The sequence below is a fragment of the Hylaeus volcanicus genome, chromosome 1 (assembly GCF_026283585.1).
Source record: "Hylaeus volcanicus isolate JK05 chromosome 1, UHH_iyHylVolc1.0_haploid, whole genome shotgun sequence".
Lineage (NCBI taxonomy): Eukaryota > Metazoa > Arthropoda > Insecta > Hymenoptera > Colletidae > Hylaeus > Hylaeus volcanicus.
Window position 1 is genome coordinate 30,351,561 of NC_071976.1, and position 25,196 is coordinate 30,376,756.

The following is a 25,196-nucleotide window of genomic DNA, read 5'->3' on the forward strand; positions in this document are numbered from 1 at the left end:
AGGATGATAGGAACAATTATAATCGACCGATACGATTTTCAAATCGACAGGTACTCAGCATCACGGTATTCAAGAATGCTGGGTTTCGAGAACTGTACTCTTATCGACGCACTACCAGAGATTACTGGCCGGTATGGGCGAGACAACTAGGAGCTGCTATTCAACTAATACCGATATTAATTATACCCGCGGTGGCTATCATACAAACCTGTCGATATTTGAACAACGGCCCACCCGATATATTTGATGTAAGGATCAGAGTGAGTTGTTATAAATTTGTAGCAAGAATTGGATGGTATTAGGCTGGTATACTATGTAGATTATTATCAATCCCAAATGGTAGAACAATGTATACGTTTCTTGGCCTTTAGAGCAATGTATGTAGTTTACATATATCCGGTATCGTTCAGGAAATTGAAGCTTAAAAATGAATAGAAATGAATCATTGCTAAAGATAAAAAAATGTGCATGTTCTTATCATCGAGTCATTGGATATCGAAGGGCAAGCAAAGATAAAACCCGATCTTTCCTGCTACTTATCGATATCAATCGATGCAATGTAATAACCTGCGCTATCGAATCTCAAATAATCAAGTAACTTTCTAATATACTAACACGTATTTGACATGAACCACTCCTTCATTCTGTTTGTGCTAACCACAGACCAATCAAGTGGCGGTTAACGTAAATCACTGCGAGCAGTGTAACGGCGTAAGTTTTCATTTGTACCCACGGCATGCCTGAACTTGTCTTGTTGCGTCCATAGAACACACTAACAGTGCACGTTTCTCAACACACGCATGAATAGTAAATAGTAAACCCAACCACAACTTTGCTTCACAGCGAATTCAGTTGCTCTACCGACCCTCCCTGGAGCCTGACAATCCAACCACCACCCAAACTCACATCGGAACCGAGACCAGCACCAGCATCCATGGGAATGGTATCGTCCCAACGAGCACGGAAGTGCCTTTCGAGGATCCTCCACCGAAGTACACGCCACCACCGAGTTATACCACGGCAACAGGGGCGAGGCTAGCGAAGATGTTGAGACAAAGTTTCCGTAGAAGCGTGAGAAGGATAGCAAACGTCCTTGGCGAGAGCAGCGCCCCAAGGCAACGACCAGCGTTGCAGCCACCGCCTCCCGATTACGCGACCGTCCTCGTGGAGATGAATCAGGGCAGACAGACACAGGATGTAACGATTACCATGACCGAGGCAAGGACAGAAATTCCAGTTTCGAACAGACGAAGCAACGCCATGGAAAGACACAGGCCTAACACGATCGACAGATCAACGAGGATTGGCGTTGTCGCACATCCCATCGAGCGCACCCACTCCACGCTCGAAAGAACTAGACCAAGAACGTGCACCACCGTCTCGTCGAGCAGCTTGAACCTAACCGCGGTCGATGTAGCGAATTTACTACGTAGTAGCATTAGAAGAGGGACCACACGAACCCAACAGTCCCTGCGTAGAAGCTTTTGCCACGACGAGCCGGCGGTCGCGGCCTCCGTCGAGAATCTAGTCGAGGCTGCTGCGCCTATCGGCGAGGAATCCTTGGTCCTTCCTAAGGACGTGTCTCTAGTCTCTGATGAACAGGCTAACGATAATAGCGACGATAAAAAGACTGCCGTGGAAACGGACATGTCCGTTTCTGTGATATAGACTGTGCCCTTCGCTCGAGTTTTATCTAAGAGAAATCCCTCGACGACGGTTGCTCTTGATGATATTCCTACTACGTTGTTGTCCGCAGTGATTCATCCGTTTCGTTTATTCTTCGTTCGTATCAGATTATTTGCCCGCGCTTACCGAGGAATTTTCGTTTCCGATCATCGATTTCGCTTAATTCGTGCAATTGTCGTACCGCGAAAGACGGGACAGATCGTTGATTAATCTTATCGATCAACGCCCGAGAAATTGATTTAATCTCTTAGACTGAATTCAGTATTTTTTGTTTTGTTTTGTTTTGTTAATCTTGTCATGCCTGATGATTAATTGCATAATCTCATCGTGTTCTCTCTATCGCGACGGATTGTATTAGGGTGAACCCGTTTTCCTTCCTTCTTTCTATTTTTATTTAGTTTAAAAGAACATAGAACGAAGGAAGATAAGACGGAGATAAGTTTTAGTTCGCCCCTTTGTTTACCTTGCGATGGAGAATGAAACGTACAACGAACTTGTTTCACGTTTACGGCTGTAAGCTTCGATTATTTCGCGCGTACTCGAGATCCGTTAAAGTTCAACTAGCTTTGAACCAGTGTAATTTACGATTGTTTCTTACTCGAGACTGTGCAGATGAAAGATTGATGTACTATATACTGCTGTTAGTCTCCTAGTAGATTTACCGTATTACTTGTATATAGTATTTTAATAAATTGTTTTAAGATAAATTTGCTTAGTTAAGCATATCGTATGTTAACATTTTGTGTCGCAAATGTATAGTCCGTCCAACGTCCATCGAAGCCTGTACTATACTTTCTGGCTGATGGTCGAGAAAATTGCAGTGTTTGTTCGTTGCATTGCCAGTTTACAATGCAACGAAAATTGTGCGCTACGCACTATACGGTAAAACGAATAGACGAATTATGATCAGACAAAAAAAAAACAATGTGTAAAAAATGTATTGTTATTTACATGACTATGTAGTTTTGTAGTGCCGCAAATATTCTAATAACATTTCATAAGTGTAACTGCTATACCTGATATTATGGACCATAATAAAGTTTTTATGTTCTTTTATAAATAATAAGACTTCATAAGACAAACCTTTCCTAAATATTAATACCTAGCAAAAGACAGTGAGAACCATTTTGACTACCAGCTTGGGCGTTCTTCCACCGATTCCAAACTTTCTAGAAACAATTTAGGCACTTCATGTATTTATTATTTCAAATATAATTAAATAATGAGTGTAGAAAATAATAAAAAGGTTAGCGCATGTGTAATTACGCCAATAAATAATTTTTAAACATATTTAATTTAATATAACTAGTGGCGCCATCGGTGGCAAAACGTACAAGTTTGTCGAGAAATAGTTCCAGTTTTTCACCGCTAGATGGCGCTACCAAGGTCTAAATACCGACATTACAGTATATTTAAATAAATTGCTTTATTAAATTAAATAATAACAATTGAACGACACTACTAGCATAACAGAGCTTTAAATGATACTAAAATTAAACTAGGATAAGACTTTTTAACTTGTAGTTTTTCTCTTTAAGTAGTAATGCCATCTAACGGTGAGAAGAAAAAACTATTTCTCGACAAACTTGGGCAGTTTACTGCGAAATGGCGCCACCGCTACGTAGTTTTTAGTAATATTTAATATTCATGAAAATATCTTTAAAACAATAAATAATGACAGTGTAACTATACTAAAAGCATAATTATAAGTTTATTATTAAATGTAATAAAACAGTAGTTCGTTCCAGTTCGTCCTCTCACTGGATGAACTTATTTACAGAAATATTGAATTTGAAAATATCCCTTTATCTTTATCACGACCTCTACAGGGAAATTAGCGTACGAAGCCCTTTAAATTTTAACGGACTTTTAAATGCCACGAGTGTTTGGTTCGTTTCACGCAACGAGTTTTGTGAACAAAGAATTCAATGTTTCTAAGTAAAGAACTATAATATTTTTGCATAATCGTGTACTTCGACGCTCTAACTTATTTTCCGCGATTAAATTTATCGTGTAACGCAATTCTAATAAAAGTAAATCAATGTAAATCAATTGCTTGAAATACAATAACACCACAAAGTTTTCTCGTTTCATTCCTTTTTTGTATGTAACAGTTCTTTTCTATTTTTCTTCTTAGTACGTTATTGTTAATAAATCACAAAACTCGATAATGTCTCATCTAAAATACATGAAAGAAATAAATAATTTAACTCGAATGGACGAAGCTATTAAAGGGCCGCTACCCCGCTGGCAGAAGAAATGTTTAGAAACCTCGAATTCTAGGTATTATTTTATTGTTTTACTGTTTTATTTTAATTACTACATATTTTTAAACTTTACGCATGTTTGTCCGTACAGTGCTAATCTTAGCATTAATTCGTCACGAAAAGTTACAAATGGGTCGTTCGCGAACACTACTACAGGAAAAACACCAACCAAGAAAAGTGATACTCGAACTAGGAAAACACCTTCCAAAGGTTCCAGAAAATCCCCAAGTATGATGCTACTTTTATAATTTGCGATATTTATAAATTAGGATAAATCATTTCTTAATAAAGATAATTTAATTAGGTCGTGCCTCATCTACACCTGCTAAAACACCTAGTGGTGGTGATAGGTTTATTCCTTCAAGATCAACAACTAATTTTGATCTTGGTTATTACAAGGTAAATCTCTTTTAGCAACGTGTATAATACTAGGACATATAAAAATATTAAATGCAGAGTTATTTTAACATTTAGATTCAGCAACAAGCAAATGCAGAAAAAGATGAGGAAAAAATGGATAATACAAGTCCTTCTAAGAAGGAAATGCAGCGTCTTATAGGAGAAAATTTACATGGTGGTGATATTAATAACATGAGAGTTTTGTCTTATCAAAATAAAGCACCAGCCCCTCCAGAAGGTTATCTGAATCCTTTAAGAGTTGTGTACAGTCAAAGTAAAACACCAGCAAGCTTGAAAGCTAGTACAAGATACATACCACAAACTCCTGATAGAATATTGGATGCACCAGAAATCATTGATGACTACTGTAAGAATTTTTATGTATCTGTATCTATCTGTTATTGATCATTACTAATTACTACATATGTATTTCAGATCTGAACTTGATTGATTGGTCAGAGAGTAATATTTTAGCTGTAGCACTAGGTGCTAATGTATATTTATGGAATGCTGCAACTGGAACCATAGAGCAATTGTTTGAATTAGAGGGCAATGACTATGTTTGCTCTGTTGCATGGATTCAGGAAGGACCTTATTTAGCTGTAGGCACCACAACAGGAAATACACAATTATGGGATTGTAGTCAAGCAAAAAGAGTACGTGTAATGAATGGTCATGCAGCCAGAGTTGGATCTCTTTCTTGGAATTCGCATATTTTAACGACTGGATGCAGGTAAAAATTCTTATAATAAATGTACAGATAATACACCGAGTACGTTAATAAAAATTTTCAATTTAATGGTTTGCTTTTACTTATAGAGCTGGACAAATAGTGCACCACGATGTTAGGCAAAGAGAACACTTGATATCGACAATAAACGCACATGCTCAAGAAGTATGTGGTTTGAAGTGGTCACCCGATGGAAAGTATTTAGCAAGTGGCGGTAACGATAATATGCTTCAAATATGGCCGTCAATTTCCGGGCAAAATCATACACATATCCAACCACTTTATTCGTTAAATCAACATCAAGCTGCTGTAAAAGCACTTGCATGGTGCCCTTGGCAAAATAATATCCTTGCGAGTGGTGGCGGTACTGCTGATAGAAGAATTCGATTTTGGAACTGCAATACAGGTAAACAGTGGAACGATTATATGCGTTTATAAAAGAAAGATTAATTTAAATATTTTTCTATATAAACATCTACACAGGTGCCTGCTTAAATACAGTGGATACTAAATCACAAGTATGTTCGTTACTTTGGTCCACAACATACAAAGAAATTGTATCTGGTCACGGATATGCGCAAAATCAATTAACTATATGGAAGTACCCAGCAATGACAAAGGTCGCGGAACTTACAGGTCATTCTAGTCGCGTCTTGCATTTAGCAATGTCACCGGACGGTACTACAGTACTCAGCGCAGGAGCTGATGAAACTTTAAGACTGTGGAAATGTTTCCAGCCTGATCCACACAAAAAAAAGGAAACAAGCGAAATGAAATCTGTTCCTTCTAGACTTAAGCAATCGATCCGATAATTGATACATGAAATAAACTTTTGTATTTACATGCTAAATGCTCACTTGTGATCTACATTTTAAAGGCAGGAGTTACTAGTTTAATGCCTGTTCATTCATCCTTTATCAATTTATTTAAATACATTTTAAATACTTGTTACCTGGTAGTATCAAGTTACTTTCGTAGGGACTCGCTTATTTAGTTCGAATACTATATTTTTATAAGAATAATTGTATCCATAAACGAAATGAACTAGAAAATATTTAAGGTTAAATTAATTTTTCCTGTATCATCGTAAGAATATTGTATACAAATAAACGTATTTTATTTTCAATAAAAATATAATTCTGTACTGAATCCAGCACCTGTATTTTAAATGTATGACCTACACAGACTTATATGTATACTATATCAAGGTGAAAGGTATTTCAAGCCCCCACCCTTTCTACTCATGCATTCAAGTCTTCAGGTAGCATTTTCTTGACCCAACCTTTTCATGGAAAATTGAAACAAAGTAAATGTTTGAGTAACAATTTGAAATAAATTGACTGTAACAATCTGAAATAAGTTTTTCGAATATTTTAATAAAGTATAATACAAGTTTTCATAACAACATGGATGAAGCAAGCTCTAAAAACGTATTGCTAAAATTACAATGTAAATATAATGATCAAATTTGTTCTGTAGATAATATGAAAGATGATAATGAACATGACTGGTGGGCAAGTGACAGTGGTTCAAGTACTGGATCATATTATTCAGATACAGATAGGTGCTTGAAATTTTTAAACTTTTTAGTTGAATATTTTTCATATATATATATATATATATGATTTTATTGCATAATTTTCAATATTTTACATTATCATAGCTCTACAGCGGAATGGGAATCAGAAATCAGTCCTACAGGAGAATTATTTTACATAGAATCTGTAACAGAAAGCATAACTGATGATCAATGTTCATTTAACGAAACACAACATAATTCTCAACCAGAGCTAACAAGACGTCGTAGTACAAGAGCTGGAAAACTAATGAGACTCATTAGACGCAAGGAGAGTAAGCGTTGGAGTACAAGAAATAGAAAAAGTAATCCTAATACTGTATCAAACAATATAGTAAATGCAGGAAAAGAAGGGAATACAATTAAAGAAGTAACATTCAGGGATTTTCAAGTAAATGCTTTATAGTTATTGTGTAAGTGCTTCTGGCAATAAAACACATATCACTTAAAAATATGCAAACATTTTAGGCTGGTGAGATTCGAGAAGTTACATTATGGGTTGACCCAGATAGAAGACATAAATTAGGGAGAAGAGCTACATTATGTGAAGCATATTTTGGAATCACTGCAGGAATGTTTTCAGATAAAACACGAGTTATGGTTGCTGGATTTATTCCAGATGGTGAAGCAATGAAAAATAAAAATATTAAAATTGGAGATTGGCTGCGAAGTATAAATTCAAATGAAGTTACATATCAAAATTTAGATCACATATTGTCTGAGATAACTGTTTCAACAAATGTAAGAAATAAAATTGTAGTGTTGTGAAATTATAAAATACTCTATTTTCATTTATTTTCATTTTTTATTCAGGTAACATTAGAATTACAAAGAGTTGCAGGTATTGATGTTACAGCAAAATTACCTGGATTAAATTGTCCTAAGGTAACTAGAACTTTATATAATTTATGTATTATTACAGAATTTTATAGGTGAAAATAATTGATTATTTTCATCATTAGCAATCTGTGCTAGTCCAGAGATTAATGAATAAGGAAGAAAGTAAAGATCTAATGCAGTCAATATTAAATTATCCACTTGGTGTACTATATCTCAGAATCACAGAGCTTTCAGAAATGGGATCAGAATTACAAGGCGTTCTTTATACGCTTCCTCGATCAGAAAATAAAAATACCCATTCTATTCTGTGCACAGCAAGAGGAGCTTTTATAACTCTTAATCATTTACTACCAGGGATAGCAGGTTTACAACCTACTAGGTATTATTGAATATTTGTATCATTTGTTGATATAATTTTGTAATATATGCTCAATCGCATTTTATAGTACAACTTTTGTAGTACTACTATACAGGTAGCAGAAGAGGAAATTCATATTGTGTATACGTCTCGCGATGAAGAGTTACTCTTAATAGCATTACCAAAAAAATGGTGAGTGTAATATAATAACAATAGATGATTTTTATTTATAATACGTTACTTTCAATATTTTCAGTTGTAGTCTTGAAGAAGCAGTTAACTTATCAGCTGATATAGTTAGAACTCTAGAGTTTACATATGAGTCATTAACAAAATGTTTTACACCTCAAGAAAATCATGCTGCCTTGGATCATTTTTTCATTTTAATTATTCAACAATTACTAGATATAAAAGGTTACACAAACAACGTAGGATTAACTAATCATTGTATGGAAATTCATAATGATATTGAAAGTATGGAAAATTACAAATTCAGGAGCACTTTTTCAGTTGCAAATTTCATAGAGTTATCAAGAGATGCACAAATTCAAATTGATGCTGCTTTAAGTGAAATGGAAGCAATGGATTACAGAGATTGGGTATGTATTGTATAATAAATTAAAGAAAGAACCTAAATAGTGTAAAGTAATTTTACTTTCTTAGAATGAAGATCCTATGGACTGTCAGAGGCTGTATACAATTCTAGGTAGCTGTATCTATCACAAACATTATCTTCTTGGATCTCACTTGACTCATGACGATCTGATTGAAGTAAACTCTTATCTCCGACAAAATTGTCTTTTTAATTTGATAGTTAATGAACCCGTAAAAAGCCTTGTTATTTGGAAGAAAGTCTATCCTTCTTTGTATAAATGTACAAATGTAGAAAATAGAAGCACTCAGCCGTTGGTTCCCAATGGAAAGTGGTTCTTACTTGTTGTTGGATATGGATATGATTTATTAGCTGTCCTCTTAGAATCTGGTGGATGTACTACAAAGTAATAACTTCATTTTTTTCTGTCATACACTTTTCTCTGTTAATTATACTTTTAAATTCATTACTACTTTATCGTTATAGATGTAGCGAAACTACCGGGCCAGATATATTTTACGTGGAAGAAGCTCAAGAAACTCTAAAGCATATACAAAAAATAGGAGTAACAACTTTGGCAGCTAAATGGATTGCATCCAATACAAGACCAGAAGTAATACCTTACGAAGATTATGTATCCGTAAAACCACCATCCAGCATCACAGAAAACTTCCTGGGTCTTATAAAATCAAACGATATACAAAGTCCTTCTACCAAATCATCTCATACTACAATTACCAACAGAAGATCTCAAGAAATACCTTCTATTTTAAAGAAGCGTAATACAGAAGAGAGTCCTATGGTCTTAGGATCTGGTAAATAGGATTATTAATTTACATTGTATTCTGTTACGAGTAATAATACGGTACAATTGTTTCAGTATATTCTTTACATACATCAGAAGATTCGTTAAGTCAAGGAACAGGCGGAATTAGTGAAATAAGTGACGAAACAATGCCTATATTAGGAAGACGCGCAACAAGAGAAAAGATTGCTAGTGGATCAAGATATTCAGATGACAGTGACTCTGATATCGATATGTACAAGGTAAATGGGAACAGGATATTTCCGTTTATTTGATAAAATGTTTATTTCAGTATACATTTCGTGCTTTGTGCATTATTACAGAGCAACTGTAGGATGTTAAGCATGGATATATCTAACATACGAGAAAATCTATTAAATCAAGCTGAATATTTGACACCAAAAATATTGACAACAGGCAATAAAAATTATTTATATCACTATGTGCAATTAGATATGGTTGAAGGAATTCTTTTATCTTCAAAGCCACTAGAAAATTCAGCAAAGGATCATAAGATTCTGGTTAATTTTAACAAGTGTATTCACATCATACATAAACTGTTGCATAATACTGTGAGATTTAAAAAAATGTTGAACTCAGATATGGACAAAACTGTAATTAATAAGAGTTTAATTGCTGTTAAAGAACATGGTGTGCTATTTGAATGGGAAAATGTTACATATTGGGTTGTTGGACGACTATATACGACTCCCCATCCAAAGGAGTTATACATATGTTATCAAGATTCTGCGCCACAAAATTTAATTGAAGTGGCATTCAAGTTACATTCGTTGCATTCGTTAACATGAAATTTGAAATGAAAATTTGAACTATCTATGTAGTCACTTCTTTTATTTTATTATTTATAAGATGCAATTTTACTTAATTTAATGGGTCTTTCACATTGGTTAATCACATTTTTTAAAGCCTGTTTAAAAATGTACATCAAATATTCTTACTTTTGTAACTATGCAACATTTATAAAACACGATTCTCATTTATATTTCAGATATATAAATTCATACAAAATATTACTTATTATGTAAGCATTATGCCTCACTCATGCTTATAATTTACACTACATTGTAGCTTTTATTTACAGTTTAACAAGTATTTAATATAGTTTATAATTTCATTACAATGTACAATGTTTATACTTATAAATATAATTTTTAATGTTAAGTATATAGGCATATTTTGAAATTTATTAATGTTTTTCACATCATATATTATGCATATTATTCATATTTTCAAAGAATATTAAGGAATTTAAAATTAAAATAAAAGCAATTGATTTTAACTTAAAAATATATTAATCTATATCTAATATCATATTACTTTCCTCGTTATTACAATGCTGTACAGTGGGAATTTTCACGTAAACACAAGCACCTGCCATTTTACTTCCATAGTGTCCTGCCCAAAATGATTTATCTACACCTCCATGATAAAATGAAATCTTCCTAAGTCCAGGCCCATAGTTTGTAAATTCATGTGATACCTATTAAAAATGGAACTTGATTAATTTCATAATAAAATGTTGTTTAATTCTATAATTGTTACTATATATGTGCATAAGCCATACCCGATGCCAATGATTTTGTTTTTCATCTACAATACTATCATGAAATTGAAAGGAATCTAATACTTTGTTATTTTCATCTAACAAATTGACAGCACACTCATAATTAGCTGGACAATCCCAACGACAACTGTACCACTCGCTTATCTATGTAAATACAAAATATTGGTTGAACACTGATTCTTATGTATTCAAACATTATATTCAATGTAACATTTTAAAAATATAAGTTTTACCACTATTGGAGGTTGCAATTTGTCTAAAACATATGGCACCAATCCTTCAACTTCTAAATCAATCATTTGTGTCTTGGTGCAGTGATGGTAGGAAGTAACAAAACAAAATTGCTTTCCTTCAAAAATTGGTTCGTTTACTGGTAAAGGTGGAACTCCCTTTGGAGGATTTTCTACTACCCATCTGTCACCTCCTTCGCTAAGAATCCTCCAATATTTCTTTGTCCCATGTTCCCCAGAATGATTTTTTATCAAATTTCTTTTAAAGGGTTTCTTCTTACATATTAAATAATATACATCCCAAGGAACGTCTTTATCTAGCAAAAGTGATTGACCAAGCGAAATTTCTGCTTTTTTGCGCCAAACATAACTCTGTATCAAAATTTTCCAACGTTTGCATACTAATTGACAATTCAATAAATATTTGTAATCGACATAGCAAAAAATCTCTGTCAATAATTCCTGAGGCAGGTACTTGTCAGCAAGAATTAATCCATTTTCGCTTTTTTCGTCGAATACTATACGAGTACTCATCGCACTGTCATGAAATTGTCCCATTTTACGTTACAATTGATAAGTATGTAAATATACAAACTTGACAAGCGCAAATCGCGAAATTATTTTTCTTCTTCTGTTCACATAATTGTAAAGATCAAAATGTTTATTATGTTTTACAATTTAATCATTACACACTCGTATCATGTATGCTTTTTTAAAGTCAACAAAATAACCTATCGCGCAATGCTAACTTTGAAGATGATCACAAAATATATTCTTACGTTTCGTTTTATTTGATACGTAAACTATTTTTATAAAATTTGTTAGGAAATCTATTGATTTATTCAAAAATACAAAAAAAGAATAACTTCCATATTACGTTTCTATTAAAGATTTAAAGGTGAAGTCATTGTAATCCACCCACTTTTATGAATCATGACACGTGACAAATGTGATGCATATATATTACAATTGTTTTTACGATATCTTTACATACTATAATTTTAGTCTAGTATTGGAACATATTTTAATTAAAATAAAGGATTCACTTCTTTTTTTCCATAAAAATTTCGGATGCAATTGGTAGAATTTTATGGTTATAATACACATTTCCAACATAAAAAATAAAGATATTATAGGGTGCATAGAATAATGAAAAATGTCGCATAATAGAAGAAACGTCCTTTTATTTCCTTTAGAATAGTATATATTTAGTGTTAATGTACAAAACACTAAGTTAAAAGTATTTAAAGGAAATAGGTACGTGGTTTTCGAACGCTAAAGAGGGGCATACGATTCTTATGATGGATACGTTTTGGTAATGGGAATCTGATTTTGGAATCGTGGAATTGTTTGACCTGAGGTCTTCGACAATTTGCTGCCTTAACAACTTCAACTTTGATAATTTGGATAGAGTGAGCACGAGCACGGTGACGAGCTCCCATATCCCTGTAACACTGTGTTACAGCACCGCTGACAGAAAGGTCTCTGTACTCTCTGTACATGTTGTGAGTTCCAGACCTTGAATCGTATCTCAACCAAATTCCAAAGTTCTTGATTTTAGTTGGAGTCTTCTCTGAAATCTAACAATATATGAAATTAGAAATATCTGATAAATTCTTATAGTAATGTTGAGTTTGTTTAATAATTACCTGTTTGAGAGATACAATTTCTCCAGTAGATTTCTTGAACTTTTTCAGCTGACGCAAGAAATACCAAAACCTTGATTTAGCAACAATAGCATCGGGAGCAAAAATTCTCATTTTATATAAAGGTGTAGTCTTTTCTTTTTCGGTCGGCAATTTACGACCGATGACTTCGAATTCCTTTAGCTATAAAATAAAAACATTTACATCTAATTATACTTTCTTTAAAATAATATCAATTTCTAATCTGAATTATATTACTTTCTAATTATTTATACGCGATCAAAATTTGACGTATTGAAAGTAGTCAACATTGATTTTTATCATGAACGGTATTAATATTTATCACATAAAAATTAATCTCAACTGATATCTAATTTATTTCTTATTTGAATGTAACAAAATATGGTTATTTGTAACGAAATATCAAAACAATTCGAACATGTGTCGGCGACCATGCCATTATAGGTTAGGTCGGGATTAATACACAATTGAACCTTATTTCAATCATCTTAGCTTAACTTTTACTAGGCATAAGGTAAAATAATTATAGAAAATTTTCTTTAACGAATAGATTTATCATTTTTCAAATACAATTTTGAATATTTACTTACTTCACCCTTAGCCTTCATTGTGCCGTGCGTACTATACCGCGATAAACCGGAAAAAGATCACGCTGCGTTCGCGTAAGTCGGAAATGAAGCCATTTAATTTTCGAAGGACTTCGAATATGTTACCATTAGAAATTTATATATTACGTCAATATTTCAATTCTTTATTTTAAGTAACGAACAATATTCAATATGTTTTTGGTTAAAATAAAATACAATTGAAGGCTGTTTAGTAATTAGAAAATAAATAAATACAAATAACAATACTGGGTTTTTTGTATCCTAAAAAATATTTTACTAATGTTTATAATAATAAATCTGAGCAAAAAGGTTTATCGAACTTTTATTGAGCACAATTATAGTTACAATTTTAAATTGTATAATTTAATATATGGAAATTGCAGGGTTCTATTTATAGTTACACAGTGCTTGTATATCTCATACAATATTCTTCATGTACGGGTCGAAAATGTTTGCATTATAAAGTCATCTTACGTCCTTCTATGGATATATCCACAGCTCGTCTAGTTGCTTTTATTCTTTTATTATCTATGTAATTCTTCATATGCCTTTCAAATCTGTTCATTTGTTTCTTAGTACTCTGTTAACATATCAAAGATTATAAACTAACATTGTAACCATGATTAGATATGGAATAATTATACTTACTCTACTAATATCAATATCAGACTTCCAGTCTGGCCTTACAACGTAATCTTTATTGGATGGTTTAGGAACTCTGGCTCTTCCAACCCATCCAGGATCTCCAGGTCTCAATGGTCTAATTAATATAAATTCATTAATGTTTAGACAAATTATTATAATAAAAGTTTAAGAAATCCATACTTAGCGTCTCCTTTCAAAGCTTTATTAATGTCTTGTGATTTTTGGGACGAAGTACCGTCTTCGGTTTTTCGTCTTTTTTGAGGCGTTTGTTCTAAATCTCTTTGCATTCTTTCCTCTTTCGATAATGCTTTGAAATCAGCTGATAGATTAAATATTGGACGTGCCCATTCATTAATTAATTTGCCTGCGCGTTCTTTGTTTTCTTTAGTTTCCTTTGGATGTTTGTAAAGATACATTACAGCTTTGCCAATGCCAGATTGTTTCAAAGATCCCTGATCAATTCTTGGAAACTGAAATGTACGTTGTATTATTTTATGTTGTCTAAATGTAAAACTTACATTTAACGACTTACTTCCCATAGAAGTTTTAAAAGACTGTCTCTAATTTTTAATGAAGGTAGAGATCGATCAGGCATCGGAGCTAACCAGTCTGTTAAAACTGCTAACACATTATGTTCCAAAAAGGCCAATTGTAGATCGTGTTTTTTAAGTTGCGATAATACTTTTGGTAACATAGCTATTTTATTAGTAGCAGGTTTATTTTGTTGATTTAATTTTCTATCTTCCTCTGATGCAGTTCTCATATCAGATAAAAGTTGTGCTATAATATCGTCGTTATCATTGATTATATCAATATCTTTTCTTTTACGCCTTCGCGATTGTTCTTCTTTCTTACGAACCAACATACGATCAAAGTCCGACAAAGCATCGTTCCTGAAAATTTTGTTGTTCTTAATTTTTATGAATTTTACAATAGATAGGTTTTCTATTCAACTATTCACAATATTTCGCTCTACCATTCACTCTTCTCGAACATAACATTACTTACACATATCTGTTACTCCTGATAAGCGTACATTAAAGATAATATGTATTAGCATTACAGTTAAATCTTAAAAGTATTATACGTTACAAAACATAATTGCTTATGAATGTAAAATTTTTTAAACGCAAAGTTTGATCTACTTACAGTCCTCCATCTGCAACAATTCCATCGTCGGAATCTTCATTGTCTTGTTGATCAATAACCGCGCTATCATCGTGCTGTTTATTCTCAGCTTCTTCGCCTTCTTCCTGTTCGTCTTCGTCCTTCTTTTTTTCCGCTACTTCATCATTACCTTCGTTTTCTGAATCTGATAATCCATGTTTTGATTTTTTGATCGCTTTAACTCCGCCATCCTCTTCTTCCGAATCAGATAGAACCCTGTTTCTTTTTTTAACAGCAGTTTCAGAATCCTCGCTGCGACTTCTCGATCTTCTTGCTTTCGATGCAGAACGAGATCTTGATCTTGATCGAGAGGAATGTCTGGATCTAACGGCTGAGCCCGATCTTGATCGTGATCGAGACTTAGAACGTGATCTTGATCGAGACTTAGAACGTGATCTTGATCGAGACTTAGAACGTGATCTTGATCGTGATCGAGACTTAGAACGTGATCTCGATTTTGATCGCGAACCCGAACGTGATCTTGATTTCGATCGAGATCCAGAACGCGATCTGGAACGTGACGCTTTCGAGCTGGAACGAGATCTAGATTTAGATTTGGACGATCTCGAGCTAGATCTTGATCGAGAACTCTTCCTTGAATTGGGAGACTGTGATCCTTTTCGCGATCCTGACACCGATCTCGATTTTGATCTCGAACCCGATTTTCTTGAGCCGGATTTCGAGCGTGATCTGGATCGCGATTCTTGTCTCGAAACTGATTTTCTTGAACCTGATTTTGAGCGTGATCTGGATCGCGATCCTTGTCTCGAACCAGATTTTGAACGTGATCTAGATCGTGATCCCTGTCTCGAACCAGATTTCGAGCGTGATCTAGATCGCGATTCGTGTCTTGAGCCTGACGGTGTCCTCGACTTTGAACGCGTTGAAACTTTAGGTTCCGCGGAAGGCGATCTAGACAATGATCCTTTTCTAGATGTCGGAGACTGTTTCCTTGATCCTGAACCGGATCTAGACCGAGATCTCGATTTTTGTTTCCCATCCAGAGAGTTTGCAGGCGATTTTGAATTTTTTCGGGAACTGGGCGAACCTTTTCTTGATCCATCCAACGATTGGGATTTTGATCTCGAACGAGATCGAGAAGTTTTAATATGCGAGGGAGATGGGGAACGTGATCGTTTTTTGTCGACTGAAGGAGATCTGGATCTACTGTGTGATTTTGGATGTGGGCTAGCCGACGGGGATCGAGATGCTGCTTGGGAAGATCTTCGCGAACCAGAACGAGAACGAGACCTCGCAGGTTCCTTCGGGGAAACAGAATGAGAACGGGAACGGGAACGAGAATTCGAACGAGATCTAGCAGCTGTTTTTGGAGAACCAGAAGGAGAATGAGAATTTGATCGTGAACACGACCTAGCAGCTGCTTTTGGAGAACCAGAAGGAGAAGGAGAATGAGAATTTGAACGTGACCTAGCAGCTGCTTTTGGAGAACCAGAAGGAGAATGAGAATTTGAACGCGACCTAGCAGCTGTTTTTGGGGAACCAGAAGGAGAACGAGAACGTGACCGAGAATGCGACTTAGAATGTACGGATGGGGAAGGAGATCTGGAGGAAGATGGAGAGTTTATTTTTGGAGAAGAACACTTAGACGGTGGATTACTTCGTTTAGCTGAAGTCGATCTGGATCTAGATCGCGAATTTTGCCTAGATCCTGGATTAGAACTTTTCCTGGATTCCGCAATCGAAGAACTTCTCGATCTTGAAGGTGATTTCGCCGAATGTATTGAATGCGGTGATTGCGATTCGCTTTGTATCGTTTTGCCATCTCGTTCCGGCGAAGGAGATTTAGAAGGCGATATCGAGCGATTTCGGGAAGGCGAAAGCGAGGGTGATCTAGAATATGATTTTCTAGAAGTAGCATTCGACCGGACCGAAGCTGGTGATCTTGGGTGTACAGGTGAAGATTGATTGGATCTAAAAGACAAGATTTTAAAGATTATGTTATATTATAAATAATATTGTCTAATTATTTAGATAAATACGATTTTTAAACCTAGGTGAAGGACTAGCAGAGTTCGATCTAGATCTACTTCTGGCAGATCTTTGGGAATCTACTGATGGACTTCTAGGCTTTTCATGCTCTTCCTCCGATTCACTTCTTTCCTCTACAAACGAAAGATTATCACGTTAGTATTATAAAATAATTTAAAGTAATAATATTTTCAAGTATATTACATGTATATTACAATCAATAACGGACATTTAAAATAGAACTAACATAAGAACTAAAATAGAACCGAAGTTTCTATACGTATGTATAGAGATGTACGTGTTCTTATTTCAGTCATTCTAAGTGAATTATAAAAAATTTCATAAATTCGATTTACCTTCTCGATTCATTGCACTTATATACAAATGTACACCTTGTCACTAATTATTAGTAATTACTCTAAAGCGTTAATAGGCGGTAATATTTGATCGAAGACCTGCTAAATTGTAGGACACTTTTTTGTTTTTAACAACAAATTGGAATTAACAAACATGCTCGAGGATATATATATATTCGCGGTATAAAATAACACAACACGCGAAGAAAGTTTACATGAGACGCGTGTTATTGGCCATTTCAGTTTCGACTTGCTACTTTGTCAGGTTAAACGTTTATAATCAACCAATCGTTATATTTTGTTAACAGAACTTGTACCACGAACATTTATGATCGTGTCACGCGTATCACGTTCAGATTCAGTTATGGATGGTTAGGGAACTGTCGAGCATAATTATTTTCGGTATATAAAAATTCATGTATCGTTATAAAAACTATTTCTATCTTTACAGGTGATTGGCGTAGTAAGAAACGTAAGAAACGCGTGAGATTATTCAGTTACGAGAAATTAATAAAATTCAAGCGGAGTTTCAAAAATCAATCGTGATTTCGCTCTCTATTTAACGCATATTCGATGGTCGGTGCGAAACCGACCGAAGATTACCGAGTTTTATCGAACGTACTTAAGGAACAATATGGCGGTCGTGGCAAAGTTTTCGCCGCCCGTATGAGAGATTCGCTTTCTTTACGACCGAGAAGTTCGCGTTAAACGTTTCGTTCGTACGGCGACGTTGTCTGGTTATGCATAAACGAAATCGCGAGTGAAAATTCGTTTGTGTCGTAGCACGTCGAAACAGCCCAATGCGGGTCGCGCGCAATTCTCGTAGCGCAAATCATGACTTCGATGCTGTCCAGCTTTAACCCGCCTATCGTTAAACGATTGCTGGGTTGGAAAAAAGGCGAGGGGGAAGACAAATGGAGTGAGAAAGCCGTGAAAAGCCTGGTGAAAAAGTTAAAGAAGTCCACTGGCCTCGAGGAACTCGAGAAGGCCATTACTACGCAAAGTTGCAACACTAAGTGCATCACTATACCAAGGTACGCTCGCGTTACATACTCTCGCGCGTGCAAAGATATTACGACCTGTGCGACCTATTCTTTCGGTTTTTTTTCCTTTTCGCCCATATCTGTTTTTATACCTACTTCGTGACGTAACGTAACGGGTTCTTTGGAGATTTCGCGTTCTGTATTTATTTTGTATCTCTTTTAACGAAACTCCGGGAGACAGATAGCGTAAGCGCGCGTGTAAGAGTGTGTTTTGTTCCCTGTTCATATTTACTTGCTTACGTATTCGTGCGCATAATGTCACACTGTCTATCCAAGTTGACGTTTCTCTTTCACCGTACTCCGTGTATAAGATACGACTTTCCGTTCTTATTAACGAATCGACGGGATCCGGTATCTCGATGATTTCTATTTTCGTATACTTCCTTATAAAACCACGACAATTGTCACCGTACAAAATGAACATCGTTTATACCGCATCGAAGATCGTTCAAGAAACGACTCTCTCTTCTAACAAGATATCCTCAAAATAGATATTCGACTAGTTCCAGTGTGACAAGATCGTGTACACACGTCGTTAGCAGTTGCTACGAGCTCGCTAATTTTTGTAAAAGACGTTATTTTTTGAAAATGGATCAAAGCAGGGATAGCTTGATTTCGAGTATGTCTTTGTTTGTGTCCTGACCTAAGGCATTAAAATTCTACTTCTGGACTTTCAGCTTTTATGCAATGCTTTGATGCGAAGTGTTGTCCTATGGTCAGAAAAGTCATCTGTCCGCCGACGTCCGATAAAATAGGATCCTAAAGTCGTTGCTACCAACATTTTTGGATAATAATATAAAGCCTTTCTATCGCGTTATTGGTTGCTACATCGATACGCGAGCAACGGCGGTGTCGCTTTGAAGTACGCTCACCGAGCGCACACAATGTCAAATACGCTCCCTATTATGCTCACTCTTGATTTATCTCTTTCACACCCTCGTTAGGCTTTTATAAAATAATAAAGCAGCGAGCAACACGGTGTAAATTTGATTTTTCATCGAGTTAACACAGAGCTACGTTCCCGTCGGAAGGCCGCGCGGTTCTTTTTGGGAATACCATTGACAGCGCATCGACGCGAATTGAAATAGATAATACGATACTTCTGGGTTAAGCTAACAACTATAAATATAAAGGTCGAACGAATCGCAAAAAATTGAACGTATCGTGTTTCGATATGCCTGGTTTACACGGTTCCACGTTTCGAACATTGTCACGCATCGTGCGCGACGGCTGCTTTTATTTCGTCCGTCCGCTCGTTCGTTCGCGACGGTTTCTTCGTTAAGATTGTTATGTAATTGCCAAGATAACGTACGGCATGCAATCACTATGCGCAACTATCGCATTATAGCCAGATAAAGTGTAAACGATCTTGTTTAAAGTAAGCAAACAAATTGCGAATATTAATAGAATAAAGAGAGAAATAGAGAAAAAAAAAAGTAACGGCCGGTTGCGTGGTATCGTTAATTGCGGGGACGCATCGGGCTGGTAACACGCGAACGCAATTAATGTTTCCCTATGCAAGTAGAGTCTCGATTGTCTGTACTAATTCGAGGCCGGCATGGCAGTATCGCTCGGTTGTTTAAAAAGAAAATATTATCGTCGAATTTTCACCGAGTACTGAACCAACAAACTGACGTAACGTACGCGAATTGTTTGCCATGAAATCGTCGGAGGGAACACGTGCCATCGATCAGTATTATCCCTGTATACACCCGTGGCTAGAGATAAAGGATCGATAAATGAATATGATGATACTAATATATCATCTTGAAGAAACTCTCGCCCAACTGCTCCGCGACTAGGATACTTTCCTTTCAGACCAAAGAAATGTTTAACAACTGTAGGACTATGTCTTGTTTTTATTTCAAGTATTCCATTCATCTTGCTTGACGAACGTGTATTAGGTTGTTGTATTAGGTGTATTAGGAAAGTTTCTTTCGCGAGTTGCACTCAATTATTTTCTGTGGTCGTGTTTCTATAAATGGACAATCTAATTTCATAGATATTCATGTTGTAACAGTAATGGAGCAAAATGAATCGTGCACGATTCAGTAATGTAACATGAAACATAAACTATTGTGCATGTATTACTTACGAATAAAGCGAAAGAAACTTTTGGGACAACCTAATAGTTCTGGGAACGCAAACGTGCTTCCCGCGCAATTAATTAATAATAGATTTATACGTGTACATTTATGAATTTTTTGTACCATTTTCCCAACCGTGTTTCGGTTCGAGATAAATAACAATTAACGCGCGTGGCGCCCGTTTCAGTTGCGAAACGCGCCTGTGAATGAAACACGTGCGTGTCACGTTGCCGCGCTCGCGATCCATCTCTCTGCTCGCGAGGATTGTTCTCGATGCTTCGAAAATGTTACCTTTTGGTTTAACAATGGGACAACCGTGACACGTCCACTCGCACAGTGCCGTGATCACCGTGGGTGCCTAACGCAAAATGAAAACTCAAGGGTCGTGTCTGCGAAAGAAACGGAGTAAATCACGTTTAAATTCAATTTCGTTTCATCCAGACGTCAAAACAAACGAATTACATGACACAGCACTTGGCAAATTCTTTGTTACCTCGAGTCGCCTGATAAATATAGATATCGGCGATGATTTCGCTAGTCTCGCCAACTGCTCCAAATCGAGATCTTCATAGACGTCTGTTTTTGTTTTCTTTTTTTGTTAAAAATTCATGATCAACGTCCTCTCGTCTGGGATGTCCAAGGATGTAATAGTACGCGTTTAAGTACTAATTACCATACTATGGACTGCAGGATGACGATTCATAAAGAGAGCTTAACGTATGGGTATTGAAAAAGTGTTTAAAAAAAAATTAATTGATGCACGCAGCGAGGGAGGAAGATATCCGTATTCTCTTAAACAAATACATGTTGCTTGTATCCACCCAAGATATGAACAAAAAAAATGTTTCTTCATCTCATAGATCAGACTGCTTGGAATTCGTCTGATATACGTGTTTATATAAAATAAAGAAAACGAAGGATATTCTCTCTCTCTCTCTCTCTCTCTCTCTCTCTCTCTCTCTCTCTCTCTTTAAGGAACTTTTACGAATAGCAGCCTGCACTTCAGACACTTTAGAAAATGTTTAATTCAGAGAACCAAGCGACGCTAAGGCGAAGATGGAAAGTGGATTCGAAGATTGGGAGAATTGTATACACGACCGTGCAGACTGTATACAATACATGTCGTATACATAAATCAGTCTTATCGCCAAGCCCGTCACTGATATTTTAAAAACATCATTGGTATATGATCGACTATAAGATACATAAAGAGTACTACGAACTTCGGTGTTCTGGGAAAAAAATTAAGAGATAACGCGATCGAAAACAGTGACTCCTAGCCCTAAAGATTCATCGTGCCGTTTATTTCTTTTTTTAAACATACGTCAGCCTGTGGATGGATTTGGGATATAATTACGAGTAGACAGCGGATGTTTATATATTTATGACTAACGAAGATATGTGGAAATCCACGAGAACGTGCACAAATGGAAGAATATATAAATTATCAACAATAATACACACGTTATAGCGTTTGAAATACATAGCGCATTCTCATTTAAATTAAAATTGTTTCTTTTTTTTTTTCAGGAGTAAAACAAATGATTAAACGCCCGTAACCGGAGTGTGTGAGTAGGAGAACGATGGATGAGCTAATCCTTTAGAAGGAACAGGACGAATGAATCGCGGATATTTTCGGTGGAATATTTGGACGAACGTAAACAGGATGCCGTCGGAGGCATATCCTTCGCAAATAAATTCGCGTATCGGAATCGATTATGCCACGGCATGTAGCTCATAACGGCTTTATTAATAGTAATCTTAGCCACGTCGTAGCGCGTCCAAGGATACTCGCTAGGAGAGAGGGAAAGTCTGTCATCGAGAAAGGCAGATCCTTCTGTAACTCGGACGAAACGCGCGCGTTTCGCGTCCCGCTACGCGACGTCGAGGATTTCTCGTTTCGAGTGTCCCGATAGCCCTCGATTCGGGTGATAACAACCGAGCCATAATCTCCCTGGAAATTCGATTTCGTTCCGCTGATTGGAGGCGTCGAGATCAAACGATTGTTTGCGCGCGAATTTACACGGTCGTTGATACCTCGAGGCGCGAGTTTCGAATTTTTGTTCGATATTCGTGACCCCTCACGCGCGGGGGAGGGTAAGAAAAATCGGAGCGGTGAAGTTGCGCGAAAAACCGTGGTATTTTCGGTAGGGTGGCGTAAACACGCGGAGTGAATCGTCGAAGCGTGTGGTAGTCTATGTTAAAGACAGGCAAATCGTAAGAATTCGAACGATGATCCCAGAACAAAAGTTTCCGCGTTGCTCTGGACCATTTGAGATCCAGGTATTTATCATTTCCATCGTTGAGTCGGTTTCTGCATCTGTGATTCGATGACTCATATTTCTACGCGAACGAAATAAAATTCCTTGGATGTACCTACAAGGCACTTACGCCAACCTTGTGTTTTCCGTGTCTGTAGACATTGAATCAATTTATGCCAACAACGGACCATCCACCGGGTTACTTAACACAGCAAACAACTCAATGGCGTTTAGTATCTTTTCAAACTACAAAACACTCTTCTAAGCATACTATTTACAGAATGATCTAAACATATTTCCCAAAAGTTTACGGGCAACTTATCATTGTCAGAATGTATGAAATTAACAAAGTTCCGAGTCCCTACGTAAAAAGAGCCTCGAGGCTTATTTTTAGTCGATCCAAGTTATTTTTTATCCAGTACAGTTTTATAGCTTTCAAAATTATCGATTGAATTCTTTGATGTATTTTAACCGGTCTGATAGTAATTCTATCAGCGAATGTAAAACATCGCCAATGACCCGAGGAGTGAACTAATAGTAAGATAAATACATTTTCATAATAACAACGTTTGTCTTTCATAAAACATTTCGTTTATGCAAAGTGAAATATTAATATAATTGGATTATTTTACGAAACATATTCGGCGCATGTTGTGCAAACTTTTTTCCATGGTATAACCGCACAAAGTCCGCGGTCTGGCAATTAACTTCGTTAGCCGATAAATTTAGATCGTCGCCAGCGATAATTACATAAATCAAAGAAATTCTCTTGTCGCACCTTCGCGATCGCCACTGGAACGGTTAGCCTGTCAAGCAAACAAATAAACAAACAAAATGTTATCGTCGCTGTAGACATTCTCGAGCCGGGTAACTCGGGTTGATTGATGTTTGCGTAACGTAATCGATACAGTAAGCAGCATTTACGTAGAAAATGAGTGACACAGATTTCGTAGCGGCGACGTTTTTTCCCGCGCAAAAGGAAGGAAAAGTTGCGACTTGGAAAAATGTAAAGTTGCGCAAGGTGCCAGCACCGTGACGCGTCGAGCCATTTACGAGATGTCCACACAGCAATCGTCCAACGAAACGCAGGCTCTATCGTCGGATGAGCGAGCCGAGGGCCATTCGAAAAGGGGGTTTAACCGTTTTACTGCTAAGCGATTCTTGCAAGAACGCACGAAAGCTGCGGGACACATGTATTAGGTTGACCAGAAAGTTCGTGCCAATTTTTAAGAAAACTTCAAACACACATTTGAATTGTAATATACATTTATTTATATGTATATTTATTGAATTACATAGGTACCATTTTGTTCCACACCTTTCCACCTTTTAAGAGATGTACATATATATATTACTTGTTTTCAGCCATTCCGACATATTCAGACCTGCACCAGCTATCAAAAATCAGCATGAACTTTCCGGACAACCCAATAGTATCCGCGCCTCCCATACCCAACAATAAGGAGTCAAATAAGAACACGAAACGTAGGGTACGGGATTGGTCGCGTAGGTAAAGCGGTCGACTGTGAATCCGAGGATCGTGGGTTCGAATCCCCGTGCCTTATTTTTCGTTTAGACTCCTACACATATTTTGACTTGATGTCAAAGACACGCCGAAACTCGCAGCGCTTTTGCACCGCGTAGCAGTCAAACGGTTAAATTCATACAAAAAAGTTAGTCGAAGAATGTTTACGTCGATAATCGAGGTTCCAGCAGGCCTCCAGTCTCCGAGAGGCCCTGGAGAACCGTCGCGAACTTCAGCGCGTGAACCAGGAAGTGCTTTCGACACGAAAAGTCTTTCCGAGAGGTCTTCGAGCCCGCGAAAAGTCGAAGATTAGTGGAATTATTCTCGTCATCCTTGCAAACGAGGATCATGCTTGCGTGTACGTTTCTCGAGAAACGAAATCGGAATCGATGTAACTTTGTCGCCCTGCTCCGTGTCCCGAGAAGATATAATTTATCGTGTCGGTTTCGTTAGCTCGTTTTATCAAAGAGCCTCGCTTTTTTCTTCCTCGAGTTCTCCTTCTGGCTTCGGGATTTCTTTATCGCCTCGGAGCCGAAGGTTGCCGTGACGTTGACCCGTCGCTTCCTCGGCATCCTTCTCCCATGGGCTCGGGGGGAACACGAGGATCACTCGTCCGGACAAAGCGTTTTCCTGTTCGTCGTTACGTGCCAGACTTGGCCAGATTTTATTCCGAGCGAGGAATCAGAATTCCAGATTTACTCACGCGGATGAAGACGTATTCATCCCGGACGAAGCGACATCGAGCTGTCCGTCGAAAGTCGTTATCGGTATATCGGTTAC

General features: G+C 36.6%; 7 protein-coding genes across 13 annotated transcripts in view; 4 read left to right on the plus strand and 3 right to left on the minus strand.

Annotated features, from left to right (window-relative positions):
• Window positions 1–2,393, plus strand: part of LOC128880116 (sodium-dependent transporter bedraggled) — a 37,853-nt gene extending 35,460 nt beyond the window's left edge. For 2 of the 3 annotated variants that reach the window (XM_054129854.1, XM_054129839.1), the window contains 3 exons: window positions 51–248; window positions 664–711; window positions 844–2,393. In XM_054129854.1, the coding sequence (XP_053985829.1) occupies window positions 51–248; window positions 664–711; window positions 844–1,668 (1,071 nt within the window). In that variant the 3' untranslated portion in view covers window positions 1,669–2,393. The remainder of the gene's footprint in view (window positions 1–50; window positions 249–663; window positions 712–843) is intronic. The other variant, XM_054129845.1, reaches the window with a different exon arrangement.
• A 1,151-nt stretch (window positions 2,394–3,544) lies between these two features.
• On the plus strand, window positions 3,545–6,219 carry LOC128876029 (cell division cycle protein 20 homolog). The gene is made up of 7 exons (XM_054122128.1): window positions 3,545–3,969; window positions 4,045–4,181; window positions 4,258–4,352; window positions 4,428–4,719; window positions 4,788–5,085; window positions 5,172–5,488; window positions 5,566–6,219. Exons 1-7 carry the CDS (start codon window positions 3,857–3,859, stop codon window positions 5,892–5,894), a joined length of 1,581 nt encoding a protein of 526 aa, XP_053978103.1. The 5' UTR covers window positions 3,545–3,856; the 3' UTR covers window positions 5,895–6,219.
• Window positions 6,220–6,318: 99 nt separating this feature from the next.
• Window positions 6,319–10,064, plus strand: LOC128876036 (protein inturned). 4 transcript variants are annotated; one of them, XM_054122149.1, is made up of 12 exons: window positions 6,319–6,343; window positions 6,562–6,646; window positions 6,746–7,049; window positions 7,127–7,399; window positions 7,472–7,543; window positions 7,621–7,877; window positions 7,959–8,048; window positions 8,113–8,455; window positions 8,520–8,854; window positions 8,935–9,263; window positions 9,329–9,495; window positions 9,577–10,064. In XM_054122149.1, the coding sequence occupies exons 2-12, from the start codon at window positions 6,567–6,569 to the stop codon at window positions 10,060–10,062; spliced, it is 2,736 nt and encodes a 911-aa protein (XP_053978124.1). In that variant the 5' UTR covers window positions 6,319–6,343; window positions 6,562–6,566; the 3' UTR covers window positions 10,063–10,064. The 4 variants fall into 4 exon arrangements, with proteins under 4 accessions (XP_053978124.1, XP_053978115.1, XP_053978123.1 ...); XM_054122148.1 differs by having other exon boundaries at window positions 6,321–6,388; XM_054122140.1 differs by having other exon boundaries at window positions 6,320–6,646.
• A 161-nt stretch (window positions 10,065–10,225) lies between these two features.
• Window positions 10,226–12,080, minus strand: LOC128876074 (F-box only protein 44-like). The gene is made up of 3 exons (XM_054122153.1): window positions 11,072–12,080; window positions 10,839–10,982; window positions 10,226–10,754 (listed from the first exon to the last, which is right to left on the minus strand). The coding sequence occupies exons 1-3, from the start codon at window positions 11,624–11,626 to the stop codon at window positions 10,566–10,568; spliced, it is 888 nt and encodes a 295-aa protein (XP_053978128.1). The 5' UTR covers window positions 11,627–12,080; the 3' UTR covers window positions 10,226–10,565.
• A 152-nt stretch (window positions 12,081–12,232) lies between these two features.
• On the minus strand, window positions 12,233–13,442 carry LOC128876084 (60S ribosomal protein L18a). Its single transcript, XM_054122164.1, has 3 exons — window positions 13,326–13,442; window positions 12,718–12,897; window positions 12,233–12,648 (listed from the first exon to the last, which is right to left on the minus strand). The coding sequence occupies exons 1-3, from the start codon at window positions 13,341–13,343 to the stop codon at window positions 12,313–12,315; spliced, it is 534 nt and encodes a 177-aa protein (XP_053978139.1). The 5' UTR covers window positions 13,344–13,442; the 3' UTR covers window positions 12,233–12,312.
• Window positions 13,443–13,654: 212 nt separating this feature from the next.
• On the minus strand, window positions 13,655–17,966 carry LOC128879781 (protein IWS1 homolog). Of its 2 annotated transcripts, XM_054129241.1 has the most exons (8): window positions 17,501–17,966; window positions 17,167–17,278; window positions 15,138–17,087; window positions 14,997–15,011; window positions 14,521–14,881; window positions 14,169–14,458; window positions 13,992–14,103; window positions 13,655–13,923 (listed from the first exon to the last, which is right to left on the minus strand). In XM_054129241.1, exons 1-8 carry the CDS (start codon window positions 17,511–17,513, stop codon window positions 13,801–13,803), a joined length of 2,976 nt encoding a protein of 991 aa, XP_053985216.1. In that variant the 5' UTR covers window positions 17,514–17,966; the 3' UTR covers window positions 13,655–13,800. The 2 variants fall into 2 exon arrangements, with proteins under 2 accessions (XP_053985216.1, XP_053985224.1); XM_054129249.1 differs by lacking the exon at window positions 14,997–15,011 and having other exon boundaries at window positions 17,501–17,964.
• Window positions 17,967–18,108: 142 nt separating this feature from the next.
• The window catches only part of LOC128879800 (mothers against decapentaplegic homolog 3), a 34,474-nt gene continuing 27,386 nt past the window's right edge, over window positions 18,109–25,196 (plus strand). Inside the window, exon 1 of the mRNA XM_054129281.1 lies at window positions 18,109–18,534. Coding sequence (XP_053985256.1) covers window positions 18,335–18,534 — 200 coding nt within the window. The 5' untranslated portion in view covers window positions 18,109–18,334. The remainder of the gene's footprint in view (window positions 18,535–25,196) is intronic.

Excerpts from the sequence above, each read along its gene's own strand:
- LOC128876084 (XM_054122164.1), bottom strand. Across the intron at positions 12,649-12,717 it reads AAATTGTATCTCTCAAACAG|ATTTCAGAGAAGACTCCAAC; the intron begins GTAATTATTAAA and ends ATATATTGTTAG.
- LOC128876036 (XM_054122140.1), top strand. The coding sequence starts at position 6,489 with ATGGATGAAGCAAGCTCTAAAAACGTATTGCTAAAATTACAATGTAAA. Across the intron at positions 7,878-7,958 it reads GCAGGTTTACAACCTACTAG|TACTACTATACAGGTAGCAG; the intron begins GTATTATTGAAT and ends CAACTTTTGTAG. Across the intron at positions 9,496-9,576 it reads CTGATATCGATATGTACAAG|AGCAACTGTAGGATGTTAAG; the intron begins GTAAATGGGAAC and ends GCATTATTACAG.
- LOC128876074 (XM_054122153.1), bottom strand. The coding sequence starts at position 11,626 with ATGGGACAATTTCATGACAGTGCGATGAGTACTCGTATAGTATTCGAC. Across the intron at positions 10,983-11,071 it reads AATTGCAACCTCCAATAGTG|ATAAGCGAGTGGTACAGTTG; the intron begins GTAAAACTTATA and ends GTATTTACATAG. Across the intron at positions 10,755-10,838 it reads AACAAAATCATTGGCATCGG|GTATCACATGAATTTACAAA; the intron begins GTATGGCTTATG and ends CATTTTTAATAG.
- LOC128879781 (XM_054129241.1), bottom strand. Across the intron at positions 14,459-14,520 it reads TTTTAAAACTTCTATGGGAA|TTTCCAAGAATTGATCAGGG; the intron begins GTAAGTCGTTAA and ends CGTACATTTCAG. Across the intron at positions 13,924-13,991 it reads CTGATATTGATATTAGTAGA|AGTACTAAGAAACAAATGAA; the intron begins GTAAGTATAATT and ends ATATGTTAACAG.
- LOC128876029 (XM_054122128.1), top strand. The coding sequence starts at position 3,857 with ATGTCTCATCTAAAATACATGAAAGAAATAAATAATTTAACTCGAATG. Across the intron at positions 3,970-4,044 it reads TTAGAAACCTCGAATTCTAG|TGCTAATCTTAGCATTAATT; the intron begins GTATTATTTTAT and ends TTGTCCGTACAG. Across the intron at positions 4,182-4,257 it reads AGGTTCCAGAAAATCCCCAA|GTCGTGCCTCATCTACACCT; the intron begins GTATGATGCTAC and ends TAATTTAATTAG.